This window comes from Aptenodytes forsteri, unplaced genomic scaffold (assembly GCF_000699145.1).
Source record: "Aptenodytes forsteri isolate BGI_AS27 unplaced genomic scaffold, ASM69914v1 Scaffold321, whole genome shotgun sequence".
NCBI lineage: Eukaryota > Metazoa > Chordata > Aves > Sphenisciformes > Spheniscidae > Aptenodytes > Aptenodytes forsteri.
In genome coordinates this window covers 36,228-62,129 of record NW_008795030.1, presented here as the reverse complement: position 1 = coordinate 62,129, position 25,902 = coordinate 36,228, and the positions used below count along the sequence as shown (strand labels likewise).

General features: G+C 45.8%; 1 protein-coding gene across 1 annotated transcript in view; it reads left to right on the top strand.

The window, feature by feature from the left end:
- EPB41 (erythrocyte membrane protein band 4.1) overlaps positions 1-25,864 on the top strand; it is an 89,127-nt gene extending 63,263 nt beyond the window's left edge. The window contains exons 15-22 of the mRNA XM_009276178.1: positions 1,968-2,147; positions 3,990-4,040; positions 15,971-16,426; positions 17,628-17,756; positions 19,763-19,864; positions 20,570-20,650; positions 21,521-21,628; positions 22,548-25,864. Coding sequence (XP_009274453.1) covers positions 1,968-2,147; positions 3,990-4,040; positions 15,971-16,426; positions 17,628-17,756; positions 19,763-19,864; positions 20,570-20,650; positions 21,521-21,619 — 1,098 coding nt within the window. The 3' untranslated portion in view covers positions 21,620-21,628; positions 22,548-25,864. The remainder of the gene's footprint in view (positions 1-1,967; positions 2,148-3,989; positions 4,041-15,970; positions 16,427-17,627; positions 17,757-19,762; positions 19,865-20,569; positions 20,651-21,520; positions 21,629-22,547) is intronic.
- The last annotated feature ends 38 nt before the right edge of the window (positions 25,865-25,902 follow it).

Sequence of the window (25,902 nt, the reverse complement as noted above, 5' to 3'; positions counted from 1 at the left end):
GTTTTTTTAATTTGATTTTTTGTTGGGTTTTTTTTTTTTTGACTGCTACAACTTAAGCTTTCGGCCACGAGTGAAGGGTCTGCGGCACGACGGGCAGGGTTCAGCCGCCGCCGGAGCACTGCGAAGACTGTGCCTGTCGCTTTCTTTCGCCCAACTCAAGCATCTCCGTCTCCCCAACCCCAAACAGAGCTTTTTTCATTGCTTCTAAACCCTTTTTTCCTGTTAGTGCAATACTTGGCTCTGGCACCCAGCCCCTTCTCCACTCCGTTCCCTTTCCGCTGCCCTCCCCACCAATTCTGTTGCAGGTGCTTCAGCCCTCCCCTAGAAAAGGGCTGACCCCAGCAGCTCACCCCCTTTATTCTTTTTTTTTTTTTTTTTAATCCATGCATTTGGCAGATCGGATGTTTTTCCAGCAGACCTCATACTCCTGAAGCTGCCGCTTGATTTTATTGAAAGCCTTTTATCACTCCGTGCTCGATAACCTGCGCTCCGTGTTCTTACAAAAAGGGCAAAACAGGAGGAAAAGCGTTAACGCTTAGCGAGCTTGTTCTTCCAGATGCTTTCAAGACCTGTTGTGGCTCCACGTAGCTCCTCGTGGCTTTAGCTTCCCTGCAAACCCTCCCAGGAGCAGCTCTTGTGCAGTGGTGGATAGCCAAGGTGGTCTTTCTCTCTTCTCTAAACCAGGAGCAGCTGTAGGGCTCCTGGACCCGGGCAGGGCTTTACCCTGGAGTCCTCAGCAGATTTATTTGTGCTTCCCCCCCCCCCCCACCCGCCCCTAACTAGCAGGCACTTGCCTTGTGCTTTCGTCCAGGACAGATGCCAAACCTGTTTTTTCCCCCAGAACCGTGCCAAAAGGAGCAAATGTTGTTAGTGAGGCATCTGGGGCTGTGGCCCTGCGGAGGGAGGGTGGCGTGTCCTGGGTAAGCCGCAGGGACACAGACATTCGGGGGGGAACCCTCCTTTAGGGATGTATTTGCTCTCCCATCTTCTAAAATCGATGGGCTGAGTACCAACTAAAAGCACAAAAACAGTGAAATTTCACAGTGATGCTTTTACTGACCTTAATTTCCCCCTTTCTAATGGGTGAAGCTTGCTGCTTTTTGGCACTGTCCAGAAAAGTTGTTGTTTGGCTTATGCCTATTTTATGCAAAAGCTTTGTTTTCAACAAACTCTGGTTTGCTTGCAAGGAAAAGCTATTTTTAAACAAGTTGAAGAGAGCTGACTTGCCTTGAAGTCTGTGCATTTATGCTGTAAACTGGCATCACAGAGTAGAAATCTGGCTTTTTTGCAGATGAAGTATTTTAGCAGGAGTTTCCTGATTGATCCGGTGTAAAGTAAATTCTCAGTTTGATTTTTAAAGGCCTGTCATCTCATCTTCATTTCAGAAGTCTAAAACCTCCTGTGGTAGCTCCTGGAGGGATGAGATGAGAGGGGGGGAAAAAGGGTAATGGGGGTATTCTGGGACCAAAGATAATTCCTGGTAGGATGAAAGAGAAATAGGTATAAAGAGAATAAATAAAATGGGGAAAATATTTTCTTAAGCATTAACTGCATTTATACCCATGAATATTCAGGCTAGCAGAGGGAAAAGAAAGCAAACCCACCCCATTTAAAGGCATTAAATTAAATAACCCAAACAAACATATTATTGCAATTTAAAAAAAATCCCATATGGGGAAAACCCGTGAGATTACACCTCAGCTGTCATCTCTTTTGGTGTAGCTTGAGATGAACCGATGGCACGTCCCGCTCCTGGAGGAGACCCCGCTCCGTGCCGATTGCAGTTTATCCCAATTAATACAAGAGGAAAGAGGAGAGAGGACGTTCCCTTTGTGTGTTTGCAGTGTGAGCACAATTGATGGAAGTCGGCAACAACTCTGCTGAGCGCAGCTTTGCTATGCAGCAGCGTAGGCAATCGCAGGTGTCCTCTCCGTGTCACTTCATTTACCCTGTCCTTTTACTAATAGGATCTAGATAAGACCCAAGAAGAAATAAAGAAGCATCACGCCAACATCAGTGAGTTGAAGAAGAACTTTATGGAGTCCGTCCCGGAGCCTCGGCCGAGTGAATGGGACAAACGCTTGTCCACTCACTCCCCTTTCCGAACCCTCAACATCAACGGGCAGATTCCCACGGGAGCGGATGGAGTGAGTACCTCGGCGGCGTGTGGGTGTTAGTGCACTGCACAGTAGTGTGCAGCTTCCGAGGGACAGCTTTGCAACCTAGGATTGAGCCTCAGCTCCCCTTAGTTTTTGGTTATATGGAATTTTAATAGTTAATACTGACTTTTAACATGTATAATGGTCTCTGAGAGAATTGATGCTTTAGTCATAGTATCATAAAAATGTGATTTTTTTTTTTTTTTTGGTAGAAAAGAATGTAGGAATTCTTCACCTGGTTTTGATGCTACTTTTTCTAGCGTTGCTTTCATCTGTGATGCTAGAGTATACTTCACATGGCTGTTTTGGGGACTGGCTTATTCCTGCTGCCAGGGAATAGGTCTCCCCAAAACGTGGGCAAAAAACCCCAAACACCTAAATTGAAGGGAATTACTTCAGAGATAATATCGCGGGTAACCCAGTGGAGAAGCACTAGGATGGTGTCACTTTTCAAAAGTCACTTTATTCTCCAGTTAATCCAATATGTCATTGGGTTTAGTCTTGCATTAGGATCTGCAGGTGCTGATCTGCTGTGGAGGCTTCAGGAAGACTCCTCAGGTGGCTACAGCAGGGCGGTTCATACGCGATGGAAATCTTTCTCCTTACAGGAACAGTCTGTATGTTAGTAGCCATACACATTCACAGTCTCCCTGCTAATGTCCTTAAAAAGGTAATTTTTCAAAGAAACCGAGTTGGAGCAGCAGAGATCTGTCTGCCAACTAGTTTCTTCTTGGATAACAGACAGCTTCTCTGTTTAATACTGGTGTTACCTAGCTCAGATTTGAAGCTTGTGAGTAAAACTGTAGTTAGAGCCCGTGGTAATCAGTGTCTTAAATAATAAATGCGATTTTTCATTACGACTGAAAAATTGCGTCCTGGCTGCAGCGGCGGCAGTCGTAGACTCCTGGTTTAAGCCTAGCTTCTCCCCTTCCTGCCCACAGCGCTGCACATAAGCTTGCATTTCATCTTCCAACCATTGCAAGGGAGATACCTTTTAAAAAGAAATAATCTTGCAGCGGAGGGAGGGTTATCATAACAGGTACAAGGGGTTTCAACAGCCAAGTTTACTACAGGCTCCACAAAGCGTAGAGAAAAGCCATGACAATTATAGGGCTTTTTTCTCCCCACTAGAAAAACAAAACCCCCAAAATGAACTAATGAGGGTTGATCGTTATCCTTGGAATGACCTTGATTAACACATGGATGGCCTTTCCTCTTCGGTTGCTGAGTCTCAGTGTAAATTCTGCAGGAACGTGGGCAGCAGAGCGATGCAGAGCTCTGCCCACGGTGCCACATGGTTTATGGACGTGCGGGTGGGATAGAGGAGGGGCTCTCAAGCTCCACAGCTACAGTTCATGAATTATATTCTTGGTTATTATAAAGAATTTCTTGCATGGTGACTGCATGTGAGGTCGTGGGGGGCTGCTGTTCATGATAACTGGATGATGTGGGCTTTCCCCCTCTAAGGCTGCAGTGGTCCACAGCGATGCAAGGATTGGTGTCAGCCCTGGATTTGCATTTCTGGAAATTCCCTCTTAATCTGATCCTCTCTGAAATGGTCTTGCTCTGAGGTGAAGGTGGACACGTTCTGCTGTGAACTTCCAGAAATGCATCTTTGAGAGGCACCTACCGGGGAGGGTGTTTTCCTTCGCCTGCACATGTTTAAGGATGGTAAATCATGATGCAAAGCAATCCTGTTTCTCCTGTTCATGGTGGTATCTTCACCCTGCTGTAGTGTCCAAAAGGGTATTCTGCCAGGGGCTGCTTTTCTGCTGTTCCTATATGTTTTATTTCAAGACAACTGAACCTTAACACGCTTTGTGTGTCCAGGTCAAGAAAGTCACTGTCCTATCTTCTGAGAGACAGGTTGGTGGGCTTGAGGTAAAGCTGCTGTTCTGATATGTGCTTCTGAACCAGACTTTTGCTATTGCAATGGCACCAAGCAAAAACTCAACAGCAGCTGCTGGATAACATTTTTTCTTTTGGCTACATGAAGTAGTTTCATAACTCACACCGAGAGGACTTTTGCACTGCTGCAGCTTTTGCAGCTTTCAATTTTGCTTATTTTGGTGCATGGCTGGTTCGAAAAAGCTGCATGAAAGATGTAACCGTGTATTCGGAGAGAAAAGCAATTATGAAAGTTTAACTGTACCCTGTTCTTTTTATGTTGTCTTTCTTTCTGTTTTTTGTTTTGATGATCATGTTACTCCTGCATTTTATATTTTCTTTTGCTGCCCAGTCTCCCAGCTACTTTCTCCCCAATACTCATCACTTAGGGGTGTGCAAAGAACCAGTCCCAAAATACCGCACTGATCAAAGGAGGCTAGCTCAACTGAGAGAGCTTAGAGCCAAGTTTTTCCTCTCCTAGGTGCGCTTGGGTTTGACCAGGTCTGGCAAACTAAAGGGATGGAGAGTTACTGAACAGCAACATTTCCCACAATCTTTTCTTTCTTCAATGAAAGTGCTAGAGCCCTTGCATGATCCTACGTGATGATTTGCTCATTCTGGTTTTTTACATTCTTTAGACTCCAGAAACAAAAGTGCTAAAATGCGGAGCAAAATTTAAGGAGTGTGCAACACTCCTACTGCCACCCTGCCTGTTCCACACTCGGGATTTCTAAGGTGTAACAGTTTTTCACTTGTTCCAGTAGAATTTTCAAAACAATTGAAATTTTGATACTGTCGTGAGAACTTTGAAAAAGTATTTTGTATCTGCACTGCAGTTGGATGTTCAATGGTATTTACCAAACGCTATTTTTTAAGGGCACTGTAGAATAGGGAGCTGTCAGAGACCACATTTTGTACTGTGCCATTTCTATTTCTAATGCCTCAAACTTTTTTCTCAACCGTTCCGATTCCAAAACACTTCAGTAGGTTTTGAGCATACGCTTTTCTGGGAGGGCAGGCGCAAAGCACACGTGATCACGATCCAGATGTTCATGAGCTCTGCAGAGAGGACTAGACTTTGTAGCTCTAAGGCTGGTGCGACCCAAGCCACCAGTGGCTCTGCTCTCCAGGGCAGTTTATTTTTATGTTGAGAGGAAGGCTGTCCTAACGCTTTGCACACCTCCAAGTATCATTTTGGGCACTTCCCATCTGTCATTTTTGTTCATCTCTCTCTGTCTTTCTTGATCTTCTACCACGAAAGCAGACACAGGAACGTCCTCTGTTAGTACAGGATGAAGACAAACTAAAAAAGCAGGAGATACCTACTGAGACAGCCTTTCCCCGGCAAGCAAGTGAAGAAACTCTTCCAAAGGTTTCTATTCCAATTCCTGAAGAGCAGAAATCATTCAAAAAGTGTCAGCTGTACTCTAGCATTTTTCCTTCTCCACGTATTCCCTTTATGATGTCCTTTCTCCTGGTCGTAGCACTGACTGTTTGGTGGCTGCTCTTTCTTTGAGTGGCAACAGGGTCATGTTGAAACCTCAAGACCAAACCTCCTGAATTTCTTGGCCGTAGCCTCTGCTGCATCTTCCTTGTCCTGGTCTTCCCTGTCTCCGTAGTTCGCTGTCCCGGGGAGGGACACCCCGCGACCGTCGTGTTAATCCCACTGTGTGTCGTTGTGTAGCTGTGATCCAGGACCTGGCAGGAGTGGTCATGGATTGCCAGGTCCCTTCTGAAGTTTCCTAGTGTGCAAAAGCAAATTCTCTGAACCGTGCTCCTGATTGCTGTAAGAGGGCAGATGGGGAGCGTAAATACATGGGAGGAGATGTTTGCTTCTTCAGCCCCTGTAGACTTCACGTAGGAATCGCCGAAGGCTTGCTTTTAAGCTTGTTTTAAATGTAAGATGTGCACAAGCTGAAGAACATTTGATACTGATCCAAAAGAGGCTTTACAGCAATCTGCTGAATCTAATCCATAACCACTCCTTTTCTAGGAAACTAAGATGGGCATTTAAATAAAAAGTGTTGATTATCAATGCTGCTGTTAGTGTTAACTTAGAGACAGGGACGGGCAACCTTTCATTTTCCCAGTGGAGGAAGCCTTTTGCAAAGCATCACAGCTTCTCTCTCGCACCCCTATTCTTGTTTCCAAGAAAATACATCATGATATAGAAGAAAATCCATTGCAAGGAAATATTTATTGTAAACATAGATTAATCATTTTTCTGAATCTGGTGATGTTGGTGCACTTCAGATGTGGTTTGCTTTTTTTTTTTTAATTTGTGTTGAACTAACTGACGCATGTTTGCTTAGGTCACAGGAATGGAGTAACCTGCTGTTAGGTACGTCTCCTCTGTTAGCATGTTGACTTTACCACATCAGGACACACTTCTAATGTTAAAGCCATCGATTGTTTTGACTTCTCTAACAAAACCGTTGCATGCCGCTTGTCGTTTATTGCCTACAAATGTAAATGTCTGGATGATGCTGATGTTTATCCGAGTTACCCTGGTTGAGCTGCGTAGGCTCCAAGATGAGTTGCCCAGTTGGGTTGAGCAGAACTGGTTTGCGAGCTGGAGGGAAGATGGGACTTTGTGTCGAAGGGGTTTCTTTTCTGTATATAGTAATTACGGGACTGAGCTGAGCCAACCGCTTCTCCTTTCGGTAGTAATGTGCTTTCTGTTGCTTTCTCTGGAGGATTGGTGTAGACACAATTACTTCTGAGAACAGCCACCAGTGCCATCAGTGTTGGCAGCTGCTCCAGCAGCACAGAAGAGAAAGGAGTAGACCTTTATTACAGGGACTAAAATTTGTGAATATATATAAATATGTGTATTTATAACCCTTTATAGATCTGTGTCTGTGTGAACAGTGTTATTTAGGAAGCTAGCAGATAAGCTTGCAGGAAAAAGACATAAGGCAAATATGGCATGTGCTGTCTGATCTGAAGGACCGTGGGCATCACGGATTTATAGATCTGTGTCTGTGTGAACAGTGTTATTTAGGAAGCTAGCAGATAAGCTTGCAGGAAAAAGACATAAGGCAAATATGGCATGTGCTGTCTGATCTGAAGGACCGTGGTGCATCACGGACTACTTGAGCCGCCTCTCTCTTGCTCTCAGTGTACAGGTTGAGGCTCTCTAAATGCTGTCTCAGAAACTTAGGTTGCTAGTGAAACCCTTTGTTTTAATCTCGCAGGAACCTTTCTGGTTACTCTTGTAACCTGCTCCGATTAGTTCACCGGTTTGTGCCTTTAGGACTTTGTTTTGTGAGGATGCTGATTTCTCATTGGAAAGTATTCTTCCCTTTTTAATACACTGCCTTTAATACACAGTCTTCCTCTTTCAGCAGTTGGAAAAATAGAAGTCACTGGGTTGTTGTACAGGCGTACCGTGGTGCGAAGGAGAGCTGTCGGCAGCGCAGCCTGCCTGCTGCCTGCCTGCTCGGCACAGGCAGCGGACGGACGGTGCTGCTCGGTGGGCTGCGTGCCTGCGGTGCTCGGAGCACGCCTTAGGACGCACGTGAACTCTGCTGAGCTCGGCGTGAAGTTTAGGAAAACTTACCTCGAGAAGGTGGGCCCTGGAGAGGAGAGGTGGTAGAGGTGGGGGAAGGATGCGGAGGTGCCACGTGCTGTGCAGAAGATGCAGGATGGAAGAAGCCAGAGGGATGCTTCTGGCTGGGATTCCCTGCCCGAATCTCCTTCCCAAAATTGGAACAGACACGATGAAAAACAGGGACTGTTTGTTCTCCCCAACCTGGCGTGGAGAGGGAAGGGGCAGGAGTTGTTCAGATCTCTCTCTGTCTATTTTCTGTCCATATTTCCTGGAGAAGAGCAGCTTAAACACACACCTGCTTCCTTTCAAAAGCCATCGCTCGGACCAGCTGCCGTGATGCTGCTTTGAGCACTGTTGAGGTTACTGCATGCTGTCTTTCTGAACCGATGACAAGTTCTTTGAAGCCGTACCAGTGGCTTTTGCAAAGCCATGGTTTCTGTAGCTCTATCTACCATTTCCAAAGGACCTAAAGTCTAAAAATCTTTCCCCGGAGCAATGTTTGAATATAGTGCTCGGGGTATCTTATCCCAGAGTGATGAGAGATGCACTCCCTTGGTCACTTAAACTCAATTCTTTAACTTCTTAATTAAAATGGTCTCTCTCTCACTTTTTTTAATCTTGAGATAAGGCTGGTTATCATCAGCAGAAAAACTTTGAAACTTTACATTCTGAGAATGCTCAGGAACATTTTTGGGATTTATATAACAATTATCACTGCAGAGTGTAAAGGAACTGAACAAATGCTTTATATTTCTATGGCAGTTTAGAGGCCAGTTATCTATATTCATCCGGGTGGATATGATCTCTTCTGACAGAGAAAGCCCGTAGCTCATCAGGAACAGAAACCTCATCCGTTCGACGCCGCAGTGATGTGCCCACTGTGCTCCAGCCCCTTTGCCGGTCACCCCTCTGCTTTTTTTCCCGTTTGCTTGTAAGGCAAAGGGAGTTACAGCCGTGCCCCGTGGCAATCCACGTTCCTGCACATTGTATATCCCGTTCCTGCACATTATGTATCTCGTACGCGTCGGTGCTGTGCTGGTTGATTCCTGGTTTCACCCTTTTCCCTTGACGTCTGCGCAGGATGCGGCGCTGAAAGAAGGGATTTTCGGGATGCCTGCTGCCGTGCCCGTGCACAGGGAGAGTTGATTCGCTCTAGCTTTGTTTAAGGGCAGAGGTCTCAGGGTTTTCGTAAAGGAACCAACGCGTGTACTTTGCTCCCTTTTTTCCTCAGGAACAAACTTGCCGCAAAGCACTGGCAGCTCCCCGGCCGCCTGTCCCGACACCGTCACTGACCCCGAGCAGCGGTGGGATTAACGCACCCTGTTCGTGCGTGGCCGGTGCAATGCCAGGCTGTGAGTGATGGAGAACTGAGTTATCCCTTCCAAAGGGAAGCTGGAAATGTCCGCAGCACGTAATCTCATCCAGGTTGGCGTGAGAAATTCTGATTTTTCAGTGTGACCTGCTGCAGAAAATGACATTTCAGTTACTCTGGCATGCCGGTGACGTAGCTATGATAAGGCTGCCAGCAGTTTTGATGTTAATTAGACTTTCCCAGTGTTTTGTGGTGTGGCCACTCGGCTGCAGCAAGGCTTTTTGGTGCTCACGTGCGGGATCCAGTTAGCGGCTGTTGAGGCTTCAGTGTTTTCCATCATGGAGTTGGTGGTTGGCTCTGCGCTTACTTTCTGAATCTTCTTACCCTGATATCATCTCTTCTGAACGCCAGATAAAACACAGAATAGTTTCTTGTGCTTTCATGCTTTAGGAAAAGGTGGACATTAGTATTTTGAAGCAGCAAGTATGCCAGAGCCGATTGCTTGAAACTCGGATTCAGCTCCGAGGCTGCATTAGGTATCGGGCTCTGGTTGTGATGATCATCGGTGATATTCGAGGTGTGCATTACTGTAAAACAACATCCCTTTTTTCTTTTCCATTATTAAAAGTGAACAGATCAACGAGGGTATTGTCTGCATCTCCTGCCGTGTGCTGCTTTGCCCTGTGGGTCAGTAGGAGATGAACTGAGGACTCTCTATGGGCAGGTCAGGTTAGGGTACAGAGTTAAGCTAAGACCAGCTCTCCTCCCTTGCAGTTTGTGCAGTAACTAGTGATGACCCTGAAAAGTAGGTATTCGGTATTTATCTCCTAGCCTGAAATAGTGAGGAGAGGTGGATTTCCTCGGCGTGGCACCAAAGGAGTAGTTCGTGTTTGCAGGAACGAGGTTGGGCTGGCCTTGCTGTGCCTGCACCGTGGGGCTCCTCAGGAAGGTTATGGGCAAAGTGTCTTTCACTTCACGTAAGGGTCAGTAATTGGTCACTCTGAGAATTATTCCACTGGTTTATTGGGTTTTCTTTTTTCCTGGTCATGAGTTGATGGCGCCTGCTCTGACTTACAGACTGAGATAGGATGCTTTCTGGAAAAATTTAGCCCAAGGATGGGTTACAGGTTCATTTAGAAACTCTTTGGTCTGCACGTACCAGTGGGTGACATTGGAGAACCCGACGGTGGTGGTTTCTCTTGTGTCCCTGTTTGCATCTGTCTTGGTTTGTGAAGCTGGAGGGAAGGACTAGCCTTGGTTTGTGCCACTTTGGGATCTTCTAGCGGTGGCACACGGTCATGTTGGGTCAGTTTGTGGGGACTAAAAACACTTTCTTTTTTACCTAAAATGCTCTCTTTTGGAACACTTTTTCGGTTTTGTATTTTTTCTCAGATTTTTCTTTGTAAATATGTACATTTATCATTAATAAATGTTATTGCAAATCAGATTCTTCTTTCCACTGCTTATTAACAAAAAAGGTACATATGACCTGTGTTAACGACTTCCTCGGACTAACCCTCAGCATTGCTTTCTCAAACCAGGAGCCATCAGACCCCAGATCATTACTGGTTGCATTCAGGGTGTTGGATCTGCTGGACACTCTCTGGTGTGGGTTTCGTGCTCCTGGGGAGAGGGGGCACGCAAGGCTGCGGCCGTAAGCAATGCACGCTCTCAAACTGGCCAGAATAATTCAATTGAGGGTTAAATCTGGCTTGGTTTAAGAAAGGCTTTGTTTGCAGAAGGGTCAAGAGGTTCAGCCCTCTACCAAATACTTTATGTAACACTAACATGTTCTCCCCTTTCGCTTCCGAGACTGAATGGTAGGAAATATCGTTTGCAGAAAGTTGTCCCGAGAGCAGAAGTGTCGCAGGTCCTGCACAATGAAACTGCAAGAGCCTCTGCCCCGCACACTGTATTAATTAGAGGACAAAAATGCTCTTTTCTATTTTTGTAAGCGAAGAAACCACGTTCCTAATTAACCACCGCCTTTCTGCTTGGTAATACAATGCAAGCCTCTGGTTGGGTTTTAGCTGGTTGAAGCTGCCTGAGGTTGTGTCTAGAGGCTGTATCAAGAGTCAGTCTTAATTTTAACTCCCAACTTTTCTTTTGTGAGATTATTTACTTCTGGATAAATTGTTTGGCTCATTCTGTGCAGTCACAAGCGATCACAGGAAAGCAAATCTGCTTGCAGTGGAGCAGCACGAGGCTTGTGCTGCTGCTCTCCTGGATGAGCCTGGCATCAGAGCAGAGCTGTAACTCGATTTATGAAATGAAGCAAGCGAAATGCAGCGGCACAAAAGTGATGTCAGTTATAAACCCTGATGGTCTCCCCACTCTTTTCGCTTGCTGCTGCTACGCTAAATCGGAGGCAATGTTTGCAATGCCACTAGCAGCTTTTTCTCTGCAGAGGGAATTTGGAATAAGAAGTGCACGGTTTTGTACCCCCCATCCACGGGTACCTGCCCCGCAAAAGGGACGGGAAGGGGATCAGGGTGGATGGGGAGAGGAAATGCCTCTGGAATCAGCAACCTTATTTTAATAACTTAAGTATTGATCTTGAGGTTGTTTCATGTTGCCAAGTAGTTGATGCAGCGGATCGGAGGTGGCTGCTGTGTATCGTGTAATATCCTGGGATTCTTGTTCATGACAGCAATTTAATCTTTTTAAGCTTGTAGCATGCTGTGTATTTTCTAGCCTTACTTTTAACTTTGGTCAAATTCTCTTTTACCCTTCTGCCGTCTGACTAGGCTGTTCAGGATGGTTGTGATCAGATCAATGGCAACTAAAAAAATCCATCCAAAAATGTAAATCCGTAGGTAATGGCCATCGTTTTCAAATGCCAGGGTTTGTTGAATGGCTTCTAAACTTGTTAACTTCTATCTTTAAGGCAAAGCAGTTCTATAAGGCATGGCAGGTATTGTAAAATAAGGATCTCTTGTTTTCTGCTTTATAATACTTTTTACCCAAGTGCTTTGACAGCTGTGAGATTGAGCAGCATTTGATCGGGGAGTTCTCACTGGTGAGTGTGGTTCGCTGCAAAAGCAACATCATCTACTTGTGCATCCGTAGACGGTCACGCCGAGCCTGTTAGCTTATGTGGATACCTGTTCGGGGATAACCTAATAACACGCGCCAGCGTTAACGACTGCAATGCCATGCTGAAAAAGAAGGGGACTGGGAAGTACTAACTAGCTGGAATTTATAGCGTTTCCTATGGTGGTTGTAGGGGGTTAGCGTGCACTGTGATTTCATGTTTTTATCAATTTTTATCGAATATCTTTGGCAACTGGCAGGTTGACATCATGTTAGCACTCCTTAAGTTTCCGGCAGGATAGGAGTCTGGTTTGGGATGAGGTTAATTGAATATTTCTGGGGAGAGAGGCAGCAGCATGCCTGCGCGGGCTGCAGAAAACGGGCATCCACTCTGGCAGCGCAGGGCAGCTGGTTCATACGAATATATCCTGATCTAAAATAGTAGGTTCTTGAAAAAATACAGGCAAACAAAGTTACACAAAAACATTTTTTATGAAAAATAAATCCTTTTGGTTGCTGGTATCAGCCATGCAGTTAAGCCTGTTATTAATTTATCCCCAGTCTGAATTATTGTGTGTCACTTACTACACTGTAACGCTTAAGCTATATCCTCAGTATTTGTCAACATCAGGTGCACCAAGATTTGTATTTAGCAGGGTCATGTTTTAGTTGTGTTCATGTCTGGTTCGATTTGTTTCTTCTGGGGCATTGCATCCTGTCCTGTATTTTCTTTACACTGTGTATGGCTTATGCGAATAGCCTGCTTCGTGCTTGATTTAGGCGTCGCTGGTTTGGTTTTGTGTCTCTGGAAATGAGTAGTTTGCAGCCCGAGCACTCTCAGGTTTCATGGGTCTCAAGGAGAGCTTGGAGTTCTGCAAATCTGAGCCCTAAAAATAGGAATGCTTTTGTATTTGCAAATTAAAATAAATCTTGATAAGATCAGAATTTGTAACAGATGTTCAAATTCTTAGGGGGTTTTTGGCTTTGTGGGTTTTTTTGTTTTTTTTTTTTTAAATAAAAAGATAATCTTTTCTAGCCTACATGCAAACTGCGTTTTTAAATATAGGAGCAAACATCGTTGTATTTTTTTTAAAAAAAAGTGTGTGTAAATAGATAATTTTATAGAGAAAAAACCAGCTTTCAATTAGTCTCACTTCTTACCAGGGGAATAGGAAGGCAAGAAAAAAAGTGCTTCTGATCAGTTGATCTTATCAGGATTTCATTCTGTCTTTATAGCTTGCATGTTTATTGCCGCACTTTGCTCTACTGATGACCAGTATATGTACGCCATAGGCTTCATTTAAGCTTTTCCCTTCCTTTATGCTTTTACCATACAAGATAATTCCAAAATGCAAATTATTTCTTCTGTATACGAGAGGGAGCGGGGAAGTTGTTTTGACCGGATACAAATGTTTGTCTCTTAAATAGATCTGCGTTTGTGTAGCTGCTTAATCTGCTTTGTTTTATCTGTGATTCGTCCTCTTGGTCGAAGTAGTGCCCCAGCTGGTATGTGAGGAAATCTTGCTCCTGAGGCATTTTCCATTAAACCCCAGATATGATGTACTGTGTCTTCTCAAGATCCCATGATTAATTTGCAAGATTTAGCATATATAATTAAGGAAAGATCAGTACATTGGCAGTGTATAAATCGAAGTTTTAAAGCAAGACTAAGACATGGGCATTCAAAGCTGATAACTTCGGTTCTGTTTTGTGAAATGTTGCAGGGTAGTGTCTTGCGTTAGGCGAAATGAGGGTGGGGTCTGGATATACCTTTGGAGGAGCACATATGGAAGTGGTTTTCGATCGCGAATAACGCTTCCCTATGCGTGCGGTCAGACCCTCACAGTGCTGGCCGCTGTCCCTTCACTCCTGTTAAACGCATTTTCCTAAGCAATGTCCCAAGGACTTAAAAGATGCCCAAGAGGCTGGAAACCCTAATGGACAGAGATCTTACAGGTAGTCCATCTGCAACATAAAGAAGCTGGGAACTGAAAGATACCCGGGAGGAATGGTGGAAGAGTCATTTCTTGAAATGATACTAAAATAAGCATCTATTTGTTCCTACATAAAGCAGTTACTATTCTTAACATACTATTGAACTGTGCCATTAGATGAGGTCAGTCAGGGTGAAAGCCTCTGGCGTACAGAAAATGCATTGTGCCGGATAACCCACGGGCTTCAGACCTCACGTTTTAAGCACAAATTACAATTTTTTTTGGTTGCCCAGAGAATCTTCTTAATAGAAAGTGAGGCAACAGTTTCTGTTCATCTTAATACCACCACCGAAATTAGAATAACAGTTGACAAAATGGACTTGCCATGCTTTTATGAAAATTTAATCGCTGTTTTTGGCTTAACAGATATGTGGCTATTTTTATACAGAGCTATCAGAAATCAACCGTGAGGTTAATTACTGAGAAGAAATAGTAATGGCATTGATTAAGCAGGATCCCTCTGGGTTTTTTCCCTCTGTGTTCCCTGATGTTGTATGATGTGACAGCTTCGATATGTGTAAAATTGTAGGTGCCCGTAACTGCTTATTCTGCCCTTCCTTGAAGGCAACTTCCCATGTCAATAATGAGAAACACAATTTCTAGCACAGGGCAGGACTGTAGCCGTCATTCACCGCTGGTGACCAAAATGCTGCTTCTCTGTGCATACGAAAAATTCATCGCTCAGGCATTTGGGCAAACAGCCGATTTTTGCTAAAACTTTCTGTCTTGTTCATGTTTTAACTCTTCTCTTCTCTTCTGTCACTGTTGCTTCCCTCCTGGCTAGAGGGCTCCCAGAGATGTGAGAAGACCTAGTTGAGACCTTGCTAACGAGCTGAACGGAGAGCAGAATAGCACCAGCCTTAGTTAAACCCTCTGGCTTGGCACGCTCTTCCCAAGTATCTCAGGTGCTCCTCCAGACATGCTTGCTTGCTCCTCGGAGGGCCGAGTTGCTTCATTACGTGTCTTCTCTCCCGTGCACCATCGCAAATGCCAATTATGTTGTACCTTCAGGAGGTTTAGCTGCTGCAAAGGTTTCCGTGCGCCAGCTGCTTTTGGGATGAAGTATGTTACAAATATTTCGGTAGTCCCGAATAAATGGTCAAATGCAGCTTGTTGAGCAGTCAACTGAACCGCATGCTCGGTGGCGATGGGGTCAGCGCACGCTAGCGTGAACATCTGGCTTTCCAGTTTAAAGCCGCATTTCTTTATTCCTCAGCTGAAAAGTTTTGTGCTAAGTTGTGCGAGTTAATTGAACTGGTTTATCTAGAAGAAATAATACAAATTCTTTCAGACGACCAGACTGCATCGTCAATTCAGGAGCCTCTTGGTAATTGAAGCACTTGATTTCAGTACTAACTTGCAGATATTCTTACAATAATTTTATCAATGCCGTAATGACAAGTCTGTGTTAGTTATCCCGGAGACTGCAACAGCAAAGAGGGTGGTTGGAGGTGTGAGCGTTCCCAGGGGTGAGGAGAAGAGCAAGGCACAGGCTCTGCGGATTATCATACACGCTAATTCTGGGCTTATTCTCTTCACCTCCACGTGCAAATTAAAACACAGCGTAAAATATTTCAAGGAGTTAAAAGCCAAATTGGGGTATGGTTTTGGTGTAGTCTGTGGGTTTTGTTGCACATGTGAATTTTGTATGTGCCCAAGTCCTCACTTGCTACACTGAAATTATTCCTGTTTCCAAACTGGGCAAAAAGTGCTTAGTGGTGGCTCTTCCTTTAGTTGCAGAGACTTGTTTTAATATTAAATTCCTTAAACTTTAGGAGAGTGGATTATTAACGTACCAGGAAGGCTGTGTCAGTAAATGCACTGGATACATCGCATAGCACAAAGTTTTTCAAGCTTTCAAGTATCCAAACCCACTGCTGTTGCATGCGTTACTGGAGATGTGATGTACTATGAGAAACCGATGTTTTGCCGTTGTGCTTCATGACCTCCTGTTCTCCTTAACGCTCTCTTTCTCTCTCTCTCTCTCTCTCTCTCTCTCTCTGGCCTTTTCTGTGTATTCGTTTCTTTTTAGAAAATGAGTGCCTTTCTCTCCAGGGAGGATGTGGCTGCAGTGCCAGAGAGGAGCAGTGTTAACACTGGCTTTGCGTGGGAGGGCTCAAAGCAGTCGGTAGCTTTTAGTGAGACCCTAGTGCCACCCGCCTCAGAGCCTTCTCCCAGCCGTGACTTTGCTGCCTCCTCCCTAAGCAGCGAGGAGGAGGAGGAGGAGGAGGAGGCAGCTCCCAGCCTCCCCGCGAGCGAGGAGGACCTGAGATGTGGACAGGGGGTTTGTGCGGATGCGGAGAAGGACTTGGAGCTCTCTGAGCTGGAGCCCCCCGCCAGCCCTGCCGCACCTCCCCGGCAGCCCTGGGGAGGAGAGGAGGAGGCGGCAGCGGATGGTGAAGACAGATTTGCCTTTAGAAAGCTAAATGGCGAGTGTCACGACTCAGATGTTAATAACGGGCTGCCAGCAGTCATTCGCTGCTTCCAGGTAGTGAGCCCCAGCGCCTGCTCCCCCACACCCCCCCGGCTGGCTTTGGAGTGGGAACCCAAACACTGCAGCAAGCAGATGCCACGGACCCAGAGAGGAGTTGTGTTTGCTTGGCTTGGCTTGTGCTTGGAGCTAATTAGCCGGTTAATCTCCTGCAGTCAGTGCACACAAGCCCCTCTCAATTTATCTTTGCATTAAAGACAATTGCCGCAGCGCAATGCCCTTTGCCTTTCTTTGATCAAAGCGTCCTGTTGCATCCCCCAAAAGGGAAATATTTAGGCTCCAAAGGCATGTAATTTTAGTTCCTTAAGGTTTTTGCCGTTTCCTGCTGTACCGGAGGCTGAGCCTTAGCATGGCAGAGCAATTTGAAGCGCTGTCAAACGTGCTTTTACATCGTGAACGTGGGCTTTGATGTCCCTTTCTGCTCCCCACCGTGGGAGATATTTTTGCCTGCTTCAGTGTTGATATTAATTGCTTATGGTTAAATGGATGCCCACTTCCCCTGCTAACAATCATGGTGGCATCTATCAGGTTTGGGGACGGTGAGCAGAAATCGAGCCCTCTGGGAAAACGCTGTGGGTCTGAACTAACTCTGTCTTCTGGATAATTATCAGGTGGTGGAACAACTGATTTCTCTTCCCCCCATTTCTCTTTCGAGATGTCATGTTTCTGTTTTGTCTGACATTGATTTAATAAAAGTTAAAGACCTAGGACCTGCTGAGGATTTTTAATAATACAGTGTTTTACTTGCAGTCAGGATAAAGCTTCTCAGCTGTGATCAAGTCTTTATTTGCCCGGGGTTTGTGTTAATCTTGACATTGTCATCAGTAGGTGAGGGTCATCTTTTACTGGCAGCTGGCAATGAGCTTCTAGTAATTAGAAAGTTAATAACCAGTGGAGACAGTTTTTTCGTGGTATAGTGACACACCGGTTAAACCCTTAATGCCTCGGTTGGGCTGACCCAAGGGCACGGTGTTGGGGAAGGTCTGGAGGATTTTTCTGTCTCTTTAATCCTCACGCATGATCTCTGCCCTCTGAGCAGTGTGTCGTACCAGAGGCTTAAAAACAAAGATTTCCAGGCTGACCTTGGTTCCCACAGTGCTTTTATCAGATCAGTGTCAGAACATTTGCCAGCAGCACGGTCACGATGTGGAAATGCTAACTGGGTCTTTATGGAGATGTTTTTAACCCTGTCTCATAGCCACCGCTAGTGAAGACACAGACGGTCACCATCTCCGACGTGTCCAGCGCCGTCAAAAGCGAAATTCCCACAAAAGAAGTCCCCATTGTCCACACGGAGACGAAGACCATCACCTATGAAGCTGCACAGGTAAGGTGTGTTCTGATTAATTTTCCAGGGGCTTAATTAAACTCAAGTAAGCGTTTTGTGTCTGAATCCTCCGGATGAGACGGCAGCACCTGCCTTTCTCCAGGCATCTGAGTCGCAGCACAGACGTTAACCGATGCTGTGGACGCTGTTCCCAGGTGCATCTGGTATTTTTAGAGGATCAGTGTTTTTACTGTCCCTGGAGAGTAATTATTTTTTCAAGATGCGCGTGCAAACAGAATTTATCCTCAGCCACTGGTGGCTTCGGGATGTTCATTTGATTGTACAGAGTTAACCTGAGTTGGCCTTTTTTCTGCAAGAGATGCCTTGTCTTGTTTTCCCCAGCTCTCCTTGCTGTTTATGCCTCTTCAGAACTTGGTTTATAAATAATTTGATTGTCCTTTAGGTTTCAACCCTGAAACAGGTGTTGAAAACCAAAAGTTTTGTATAAAATGCAACCAGAGTGGGTATCTGGTGATTGGAAACTAGAAATGTTAGTGGAGCGATAGAACATATGCAGGTATGGTTTCATTGCTGCGGTTAAAATTAATCCTCAGTCTAAAATAGGTTTTATTTATGTATTTGAGAATTTGGAGCCTGTGTTAGCTTGGGTTTGTCATAACTGTGGTTGTTAGAAGCAGCCCATGCTCTGCTGTTGGAGTGTGACCGTGGGATGTACGTGCGGGTGCGGGTATCCCATGGACCGTGCCTGTATAATTTGGGATTCCCAAGGAATCCCGTGGCTGCTCAGCATCCTCCCCGACTGCAGGAGTAGAGGGGGTGTTCAGACATGCCTGCACCGGGTGGTGGTGAGCATCGCCCTGTTTCTCAGCGAGTGACTAGATGAATAGAGGAGTTTTGCTTTGGTTACTGCTGGCCCTGTTTCTCAGCGAGTGACTAGATGAATAGAGGAGTCTTGCTTTGGTTACTGCTGTTACCTTTTCTAACTGGGAAATGAAAAGGAAAAGTGCGTCTCCAGGGCTGGGAGAAGACGGCCGTGCGTGCGCCGGCTTGTGACGTGCCATGAGATTTCTTCCAGTCTGTGGAAAATGGTCCCACCTTGTGGTAACTCCAGATATCGTCCCATCAGCGAGTGACTAGATGAATAGAGGAGTCTTGCTTTGGTTACTGCTGTTACCTTTTCTAACTGGGAAATGAAAAGGAAAAGTGCGTCTCCAGGGCTGGGAGAAGACGGCCGTGCGTGCGCCGGCTTGTGACGTGCCATGAGATTTCTTCCAGTCTGTGGAAAATGGTCCCACCTTGTGGTAACTCCAGATATCGTCCCACCGCCGTGCTGGGGATGCTGCCCAGCGTTAGTTAGTGGTGCACCGTAAGGGAGACACGGCCAGCACGGCCAGGATGAGTTGGCAGGATGACTTATTTTAGGTTTTTCGGCAGACCTTGAAAGGTCGAGTTGTGTAGGATGGGAACCAAGTAACCAGCTATAAAAGAAGTTGTTCCTAGTTCAGCAGGTGTCTGGACTTTGCTTCTGCAGAGCTTAAAGCGAGCGATGTGCGAGGTACTGTCAGGAGGGAGGAATGGTAGAAAGTACCTTCTGAATCAGATTGTGCTCTCTGGCTCTGTGAACCGCCATGGATCCAGGCAGGTGTAATTCGGGGTAGGTGTCTGCTTTGGTCTCCCTTCGTGGTCCGAAGTATGCAGCTTGGCATGGAGGAGCATGACCGGCGTTGCAGTGTACCCAGATTTGGGTACAGTCAAGCCCACCTGGTCTGAGGGGTGTCATAGGTCCTGCCTGGGTGATTTTGTGGCTGGATCCCTGCATTTCCAGCCTTAAAGCCCCTGGGCTTTGTGCTGAGCCTTCAGAGATCTGCAAAGTCCCTGTGCAGCTGGGCGCAGCTCAGCCGGCTGCAGATCAGCTCGCTCTGTCCCGCGGTCCGCGATGGAGAGGAGTTTCTGTCCTCGGATTGCGTGCTGCTCTGTTGATGTGGAGACCCTGCTTCTGTCCACGCTGCCCGCAGAGACTGATGGCCTGTTCTTCTCTCCCACAGACAGATGGTGGCAATGGAGATTTAGACCCTGGCATCCTGCTGACTGCTCAGACCATCACTTCGGAAACCACCAGCAGCACCACCACCACACAGATCACGAAGGTAACAGCACGGGAATACGATAAAACGACAACAACTAAAACAACAGCACGACAGAGAGATGGGCAGAGTTGAATAATAGGGAAAAAAGGTTAAACCCCAGTTCTTTTAAAAAAAAAAAGTGATTAATACCTGAAACAAAGCATGAGGTTCCCAGGTTTGCCTGTGTTGAATTAAGACTGCATTAATTGCAGTGCAGTCTGTGGACATGGGCTCTGACTGTCCTGTGGGACAACAGGAAAGAACTGTACTGTGAGTCAAAGCTCTTCCCTGGCTCAGTTAGAAGAAAATGAGTATTTGACAGTTTTTCTTTGAGCGGTGGCAGTTTTCCCCTGTGATTCTGATACTGTGATATGACGGCAGTATTTGGTAATGCTGTTTAGACTTAGACTAGATATAAGGAAGAAATTTTTGACGCTGAGGGTGGTGAAGCACTGGCCCAGGTTGCCCAGAGAGGTGGTGGATGCCCCGTCCCTGGAAACATTCCAGGTCAGGCTGGACGGGGCTCTGAGCGACCTGCTCTAGTTGAAGATGTCCCTGCCCACGGCAGGGGGGTTGGACTAGATGACCTTTAGAGGTCCCTTCCAACCCAAACTATTCTGTGATTCTATGATTCTATTTTTGATACCATCTTTAGACAGGCAGCCCCAGTGCACTCGGATTCCTTTTCACTTCTAGACTAACAGTAGTTTTTTCCTTTTGTACTAGACTGTAAAAGGTGGCATTTCAGAGACGCGGATTGAAAAGAGGATTGTCATCACAGGAGATGCAGATGTAGACCACGACCAGGTAGGAGCTTGGTCGTGGTCCAAAAGAGCTTCTCAGAGCTGGCATGAACTAGACAGGCTGCCTTTCTGAAGATAACTTAACCAGAAAACAACCTAGGGAAACTTTACTGGGGTAGAAATAAAACTTCAAAACTGATTTCAATAATAAATTCCTCTTTGACAGTACGCAGCTGTATAGCTGGGCCAGCAAAGCTTAATTCTGCTCTGAAACTGGTGTTGGCAGCAAAGTTTTGATTCCAGAATTGTTTTGGACAAATGCAATTTTTAAAAAAAAAAATCCACAAAAATGTAAAATAAAAGTTTTCCTTGACATCTGGATGATCTGCATTAATTTTCTGGTAACTTTGAAGCGCTGTTGCTGCTGTGTAGTGCCAGAAGTCATTTCATAGCACTCAGCACCTGCATTAAATCTCATCGGCTTTATGTGAAACCTTTCTGATGAGTCAGCCTCATTGGCCTCTAGCGTGTGTTGGAAGTGATGATTTTGTCATCAGAGAATTAGACTTTGAATTTAATTTTAGTTGCAAGTGTCATGGGGCTGGAGAACATTCGTACGACAAGAACTAGTTTATTAATTCCAAAAGAAAATGTCTAAGATGATGTCGGAAATGTGCTCATCACACTTGCTGGAAGAATAAACAGGGTTTGCTTAATTGCTCTCATCCATCTTCTACCATGGGGCAGTGGAGAGATGTTGTGTATTCTTAGAAAACAGCTTTTCCTTTCAGAAATAATCTTAATACTACCAAAAGTCACCAAACTGTGCGGCTGAAGTGGAATCACTTTTCTTTTTCTCTCCCTAGAGTTAGAAATAGTCTCTTGTGCCCCTGAGGACCCTCGGTGGCATGCTCTGAAGTGTGGTCTCTTTCAGGTTCTAGCGCAGGCGATAAAGGCGGCAAAGGAACAGCACCCGGACATGTCGGTGACCAAAGTGGTTGTGCACCAGGAGACCGAGATCGCAGAGGAGTAGCGAGGCTGTGTGAGTAGGGAGACCAAGTACGAGTGAGTGACGGGTGCTGCTTTCCCTGCCCAGGACAGGGGGCTTGATCTCAGTGCAAGCGAGGTTTGGCTAAATATGGTCAAAGTTTAAGTAAAATTATTGTTGTGAGTTGATGAGTCCCACTCTGGTTGTTCCTTAAATCATTTAAGGCTGATGAAGCAGTCACAAATACAGACTAATCCTGCAGTGGAAATGAGCCAGAGAAGTCTAAAAGAAGCTACATGGCTCCTGTGATGAGGCTGTTTTGCCTTACCAAACACCTTCGACGCACCAGCAGCACACTGAGCTATAGGTTTCGTGTTAGACCCCTGCCTCTATCAGTGCCAGGTAGCCAGTGCCCTGGACCCCAAGCTCCTGACGTGCCTGGAAAGATCCCTTTTCTGCAGTCTTGATGGTTTTGGGAAAGAGCTGCTTGAGGAATCCAGGAGCTCTGCCTGTGCATCAGTGCTGTAAAGCCTGTCCTGCCCCATGCCGGTGATGTTGGTGTTGCCCAAGTCGGTGCTGTGCTCTGCCCTGCGTGTGTCCTGCCTCATCCCAACAAAGCTGGTACTTGCAGAGTTGGGAGGTGGAACAAGAAGTGAGGCGAGAGGAGAGACAGCATGGTTTAACAGACAGTGTGGTTGAGCTTTTTAACTGTCCAAACCTAAATAAAAATGGCAGAGGTCTCCTAAGGGTTCCTGGACTTGCAGCTCTTAAAATATGGTCCTTCAGGGATGGGAGCAGGACATTGTTTGTGCCAGGCGCCTGGAGGTGGCTCTGAGCCTGAATTCACACCTGCCACTGATGGTAACTCACCTTCTGATTTCAGTTCTCCAACGGCTTCAGGGAAGCAGGTTCCTTTCTTTCCCAGAAAGCCGGCTGTTGGTAGCTATAACTTACCATGTTTCTCTCTTTCTAGGAAGCGTTCCTGCCAGATACACCACCAGGAAAAAGAAACCCAGCAAAACTACCAAGAAACTACCTGGAGCACAAAGACCTCGGATTTACAAGACTTGACACTCAGAGACATTCATATCGTTTATTAGGAGTTGCGCTTTGACATTTTACTTGGGATTTTCCAGACTCCACTGGATCCTATTGGATATAGATTTTTTTTTTTTTTATATTGTGACAAAAGTATGCCATATTTCTAACTGTACTGAATATTTTTTACAGGTTTTCAATTTTGCATTCCCTCTCATGCATAGCCTCTTCAGATACAGACCCAGACACACCTCACAGGGCTCAAAGGGTCGCTGTTTTAAGTCGTATTCCCTCCGCCTCGTCAGGAATAACGGAGATAAGTCACATCTGTGCATATTCCGAGTGCGGGATCCGTACGCGCCTTCGAAAAGCCATGGGTCCTTCTGCTGGGAGAGTCAGTTTAAAAAGTCAGACTTCAGTTTTGTGCAGCATTTCCGATTGCCTCTTGATTTTTTTATTTTTTATTTTTTTTTTTAGCTCTAGGGAGCTTGAGACTCCAGCCGCAATATCTGGGCGTGCAGAGCTGCTGCCTTCGCTCCGAATTTCCTCCCCGTTGGGTTTCAGGCCCCCGATGTGTGAACACAGTAGGGTTTTGTGGTGTAGCCTATGCACACATCTTAATAGTTGACTAGATTTAAGGAATACTGGAAGTTGCTTCAAGTATCTTATACTGTGAATTTTAGAGCTTTAAGAGGACTGTGATAGCACCTCGCCTTCCTCCTGTGTGTCTCTGCCGAGTGCTACCTACCTGTTTGTGTTTTCTAGATGCCATTAAACTAAAAAGCCCTTAGAAGTGTGCGTTTAAGGTGTTTGGACTCTGAATGCTATTGAGGTAGGCTTATGCAGCATTCACAGTAACTGATTTTTTTTCAGTGTCATAGTTTTTCACTTGTTTGTGTTCATGATTTTTAAATTAGGGGGGTTTTTTTTGTAAGTCATGGGTTGGGTTTTTTCCTCCCCTCACAGTGCTATTTAAAGCTAAACACGTTACCCATATACCAGGGCATATATCCTACTATCATTTAATTTAAAATCCTTTAGACAATCCTTCCTAGGCCTGTAAGCTGTATTTGGAGAGGCTGAACAAGAAATCTTAGGAGGTGTCAGGTGTTGCTGGTCGTGATAGAGCCAAACCATGTGGAAAGTGCTGCCATCCCCTCTTCCACGCTGGCTTAAGGGTCTGGACTTCGTTTGGCTTCGTGACCGCCTTGCTGGAATGAAATACCAGGGTTAGTGTCTGCATCTTTAGGCTGAGCTTACAGACCACCGGCGTCATCTCCAGCTAGGTGGGGAAGACCAGAAAACACCTTTTCTGGGGCTGGATGCACTTCCCTCCACGGCACCTGGGGCTGAGCTCCTGCTGCTGCTTTCTGAGCTTCATGGAAATGTTTTAATCATGCCCTTGTTTCTCCTTCCAGCATTTAAATTTAAAAAAAAAAACAAAAAAAAACCAAAAAACCCCAAGCTTTGTAAAGAGTCTGCCCAGACACTTGTGAACACTTTAGTACACTTTGAGGTTGTGATTTTTATTTTTATTTTTTATATATATATAGTGTGGCACATTGGAAGCTGAGGGCATGGAGTGCTCTGCTGCTGCTCCTCAGTTGAGGATGGGAAGCAAATGGCAATAAAAAAAAAAGCTCTCTGCTCTTTTAAATTTGAATAATGTGTTTCAGAAGTCACTGGATTTAGCTCAGGCTGCAACGACCTGCTGTTTAGCTGCAAACAGCCTTCGAACTGCACTGGGGTAGTGTAGCTTCTCAGATTCAGGTGCAATTTTAATTAAGCTGTCACTATTGATTGGAGACTATGCTGAAAACGCTGGAGCTGCTGGATTTTTGCTTGCTTTGAGCCTTGCTGGCCGTGGGCCCCTCTCAGCTTCCAGCCTTCCCGTGCCGGTAGCTGCTGCTCGGGCTGCTCTGGGTGCGTGGTCCCCTCCCGCAGCGATGCTCTGCCTTCCACTGGGTACCGGGCATCCTATTCTGGGGATTTAGAGAGTCCTGCGCTCCACAGCTGTAGTGTAGAGATGAAGTCTTCCTATTTATGTCTGAACAGCCTTTTCCTTCTTTACTCTGCAGCACAGACCCTTTAACAGGTCTGTGTCCCTGCTGTCCTCAACTTAGTTGGGTAACGCTTGCCTTAAAAGCCCATCATGCTGAGCATCCTTCTGGTGATGTCCCTTTTCTAGGAATTTAGCTTTTTGCCACTCGGTCCTTCCTTCTCACCCTGGAGCAGCTACCTGAGGAGTGAACGGGCACGCCGCGTAGTCGTTACGAGGATTTCTGAGCTTTACTAGGCAAAGCCAGCGTGATAAATTAAGTTTGTCCATAGCACTTAAAGGCGCTTGGCCATCACGAGAACTCAGGGGGACGTGGTGTGAGGCTGAAGCTTGGCCCCGGGTGTTCAGTTGGGGTGTCCTGTGCCCTGAGCATGGGATTTCTAGGGTGAGAAACCCGCTGGCACGAGAAGTGGTTCCTTTCCAGAAGGGTGCGCTCACTGTGGCTGCATACATCCCTTTTTAAGGGCCCATAGACTAGAATAACCCTCTCATTTTTTTTTTTCCCCCTGGATTTTGGGTGGCTGTTTCCAGTTTGTTCATTCTCGCGCTTCCCCCTTCTAAGTTCTTGCTTCTTGAGTATCTTAAACAAGTTATCGCCTCGTCTGACCTTTGCCATCACCCTGCTGTCTGACCCCACGGGGGATTTCCAGCCCTGCTGACCCTCTCCAGCCGACACGGCCGCCTACGTGCAGCGCCCGAGCCCAGGAGCTGGACGGGAGCAGTGGCAGCCTGGGAAGAAGATGAAAGTTAAGAGCAGAAGAAGCTTCTTCCATCCTCAGCCGGGGCTGCCCGCACCCCTTCCACCTCCGACGGGTTTTTAAAATCCTTGGCTCTTAGCGTGCTGTGTTATTTCTAGGGACAAACCAGCTAAGTAAGGTCTATTTATATGAATGTTCCCAGCTCTTCCCACTCCACAAATTCACCCAGAGACTGTCTTGATTGTATAATATACATTATATGGAAGCTATTTATATATGAATGAATGTTTTTATAGAAAGGAAGGCAAGGAGCTCATGTTCTCCTCCATTAAACTGGAACGGCAGCACCGGTTGCCAAATAGCAATCTCTGACCAACACAGATGTGTTAGCAAAGGACTGACTGATTTCTGGTTTTAATAAACTGTGGTTTGCAGATTTTCCTAATTGTACAATTACCTTAAGAGGTGGTAGTGTCCCAGCCTTAGAGATGAAACTTGTAAAAAAAAAAAAAAGAAAAAAAAAAGAAAAAAAT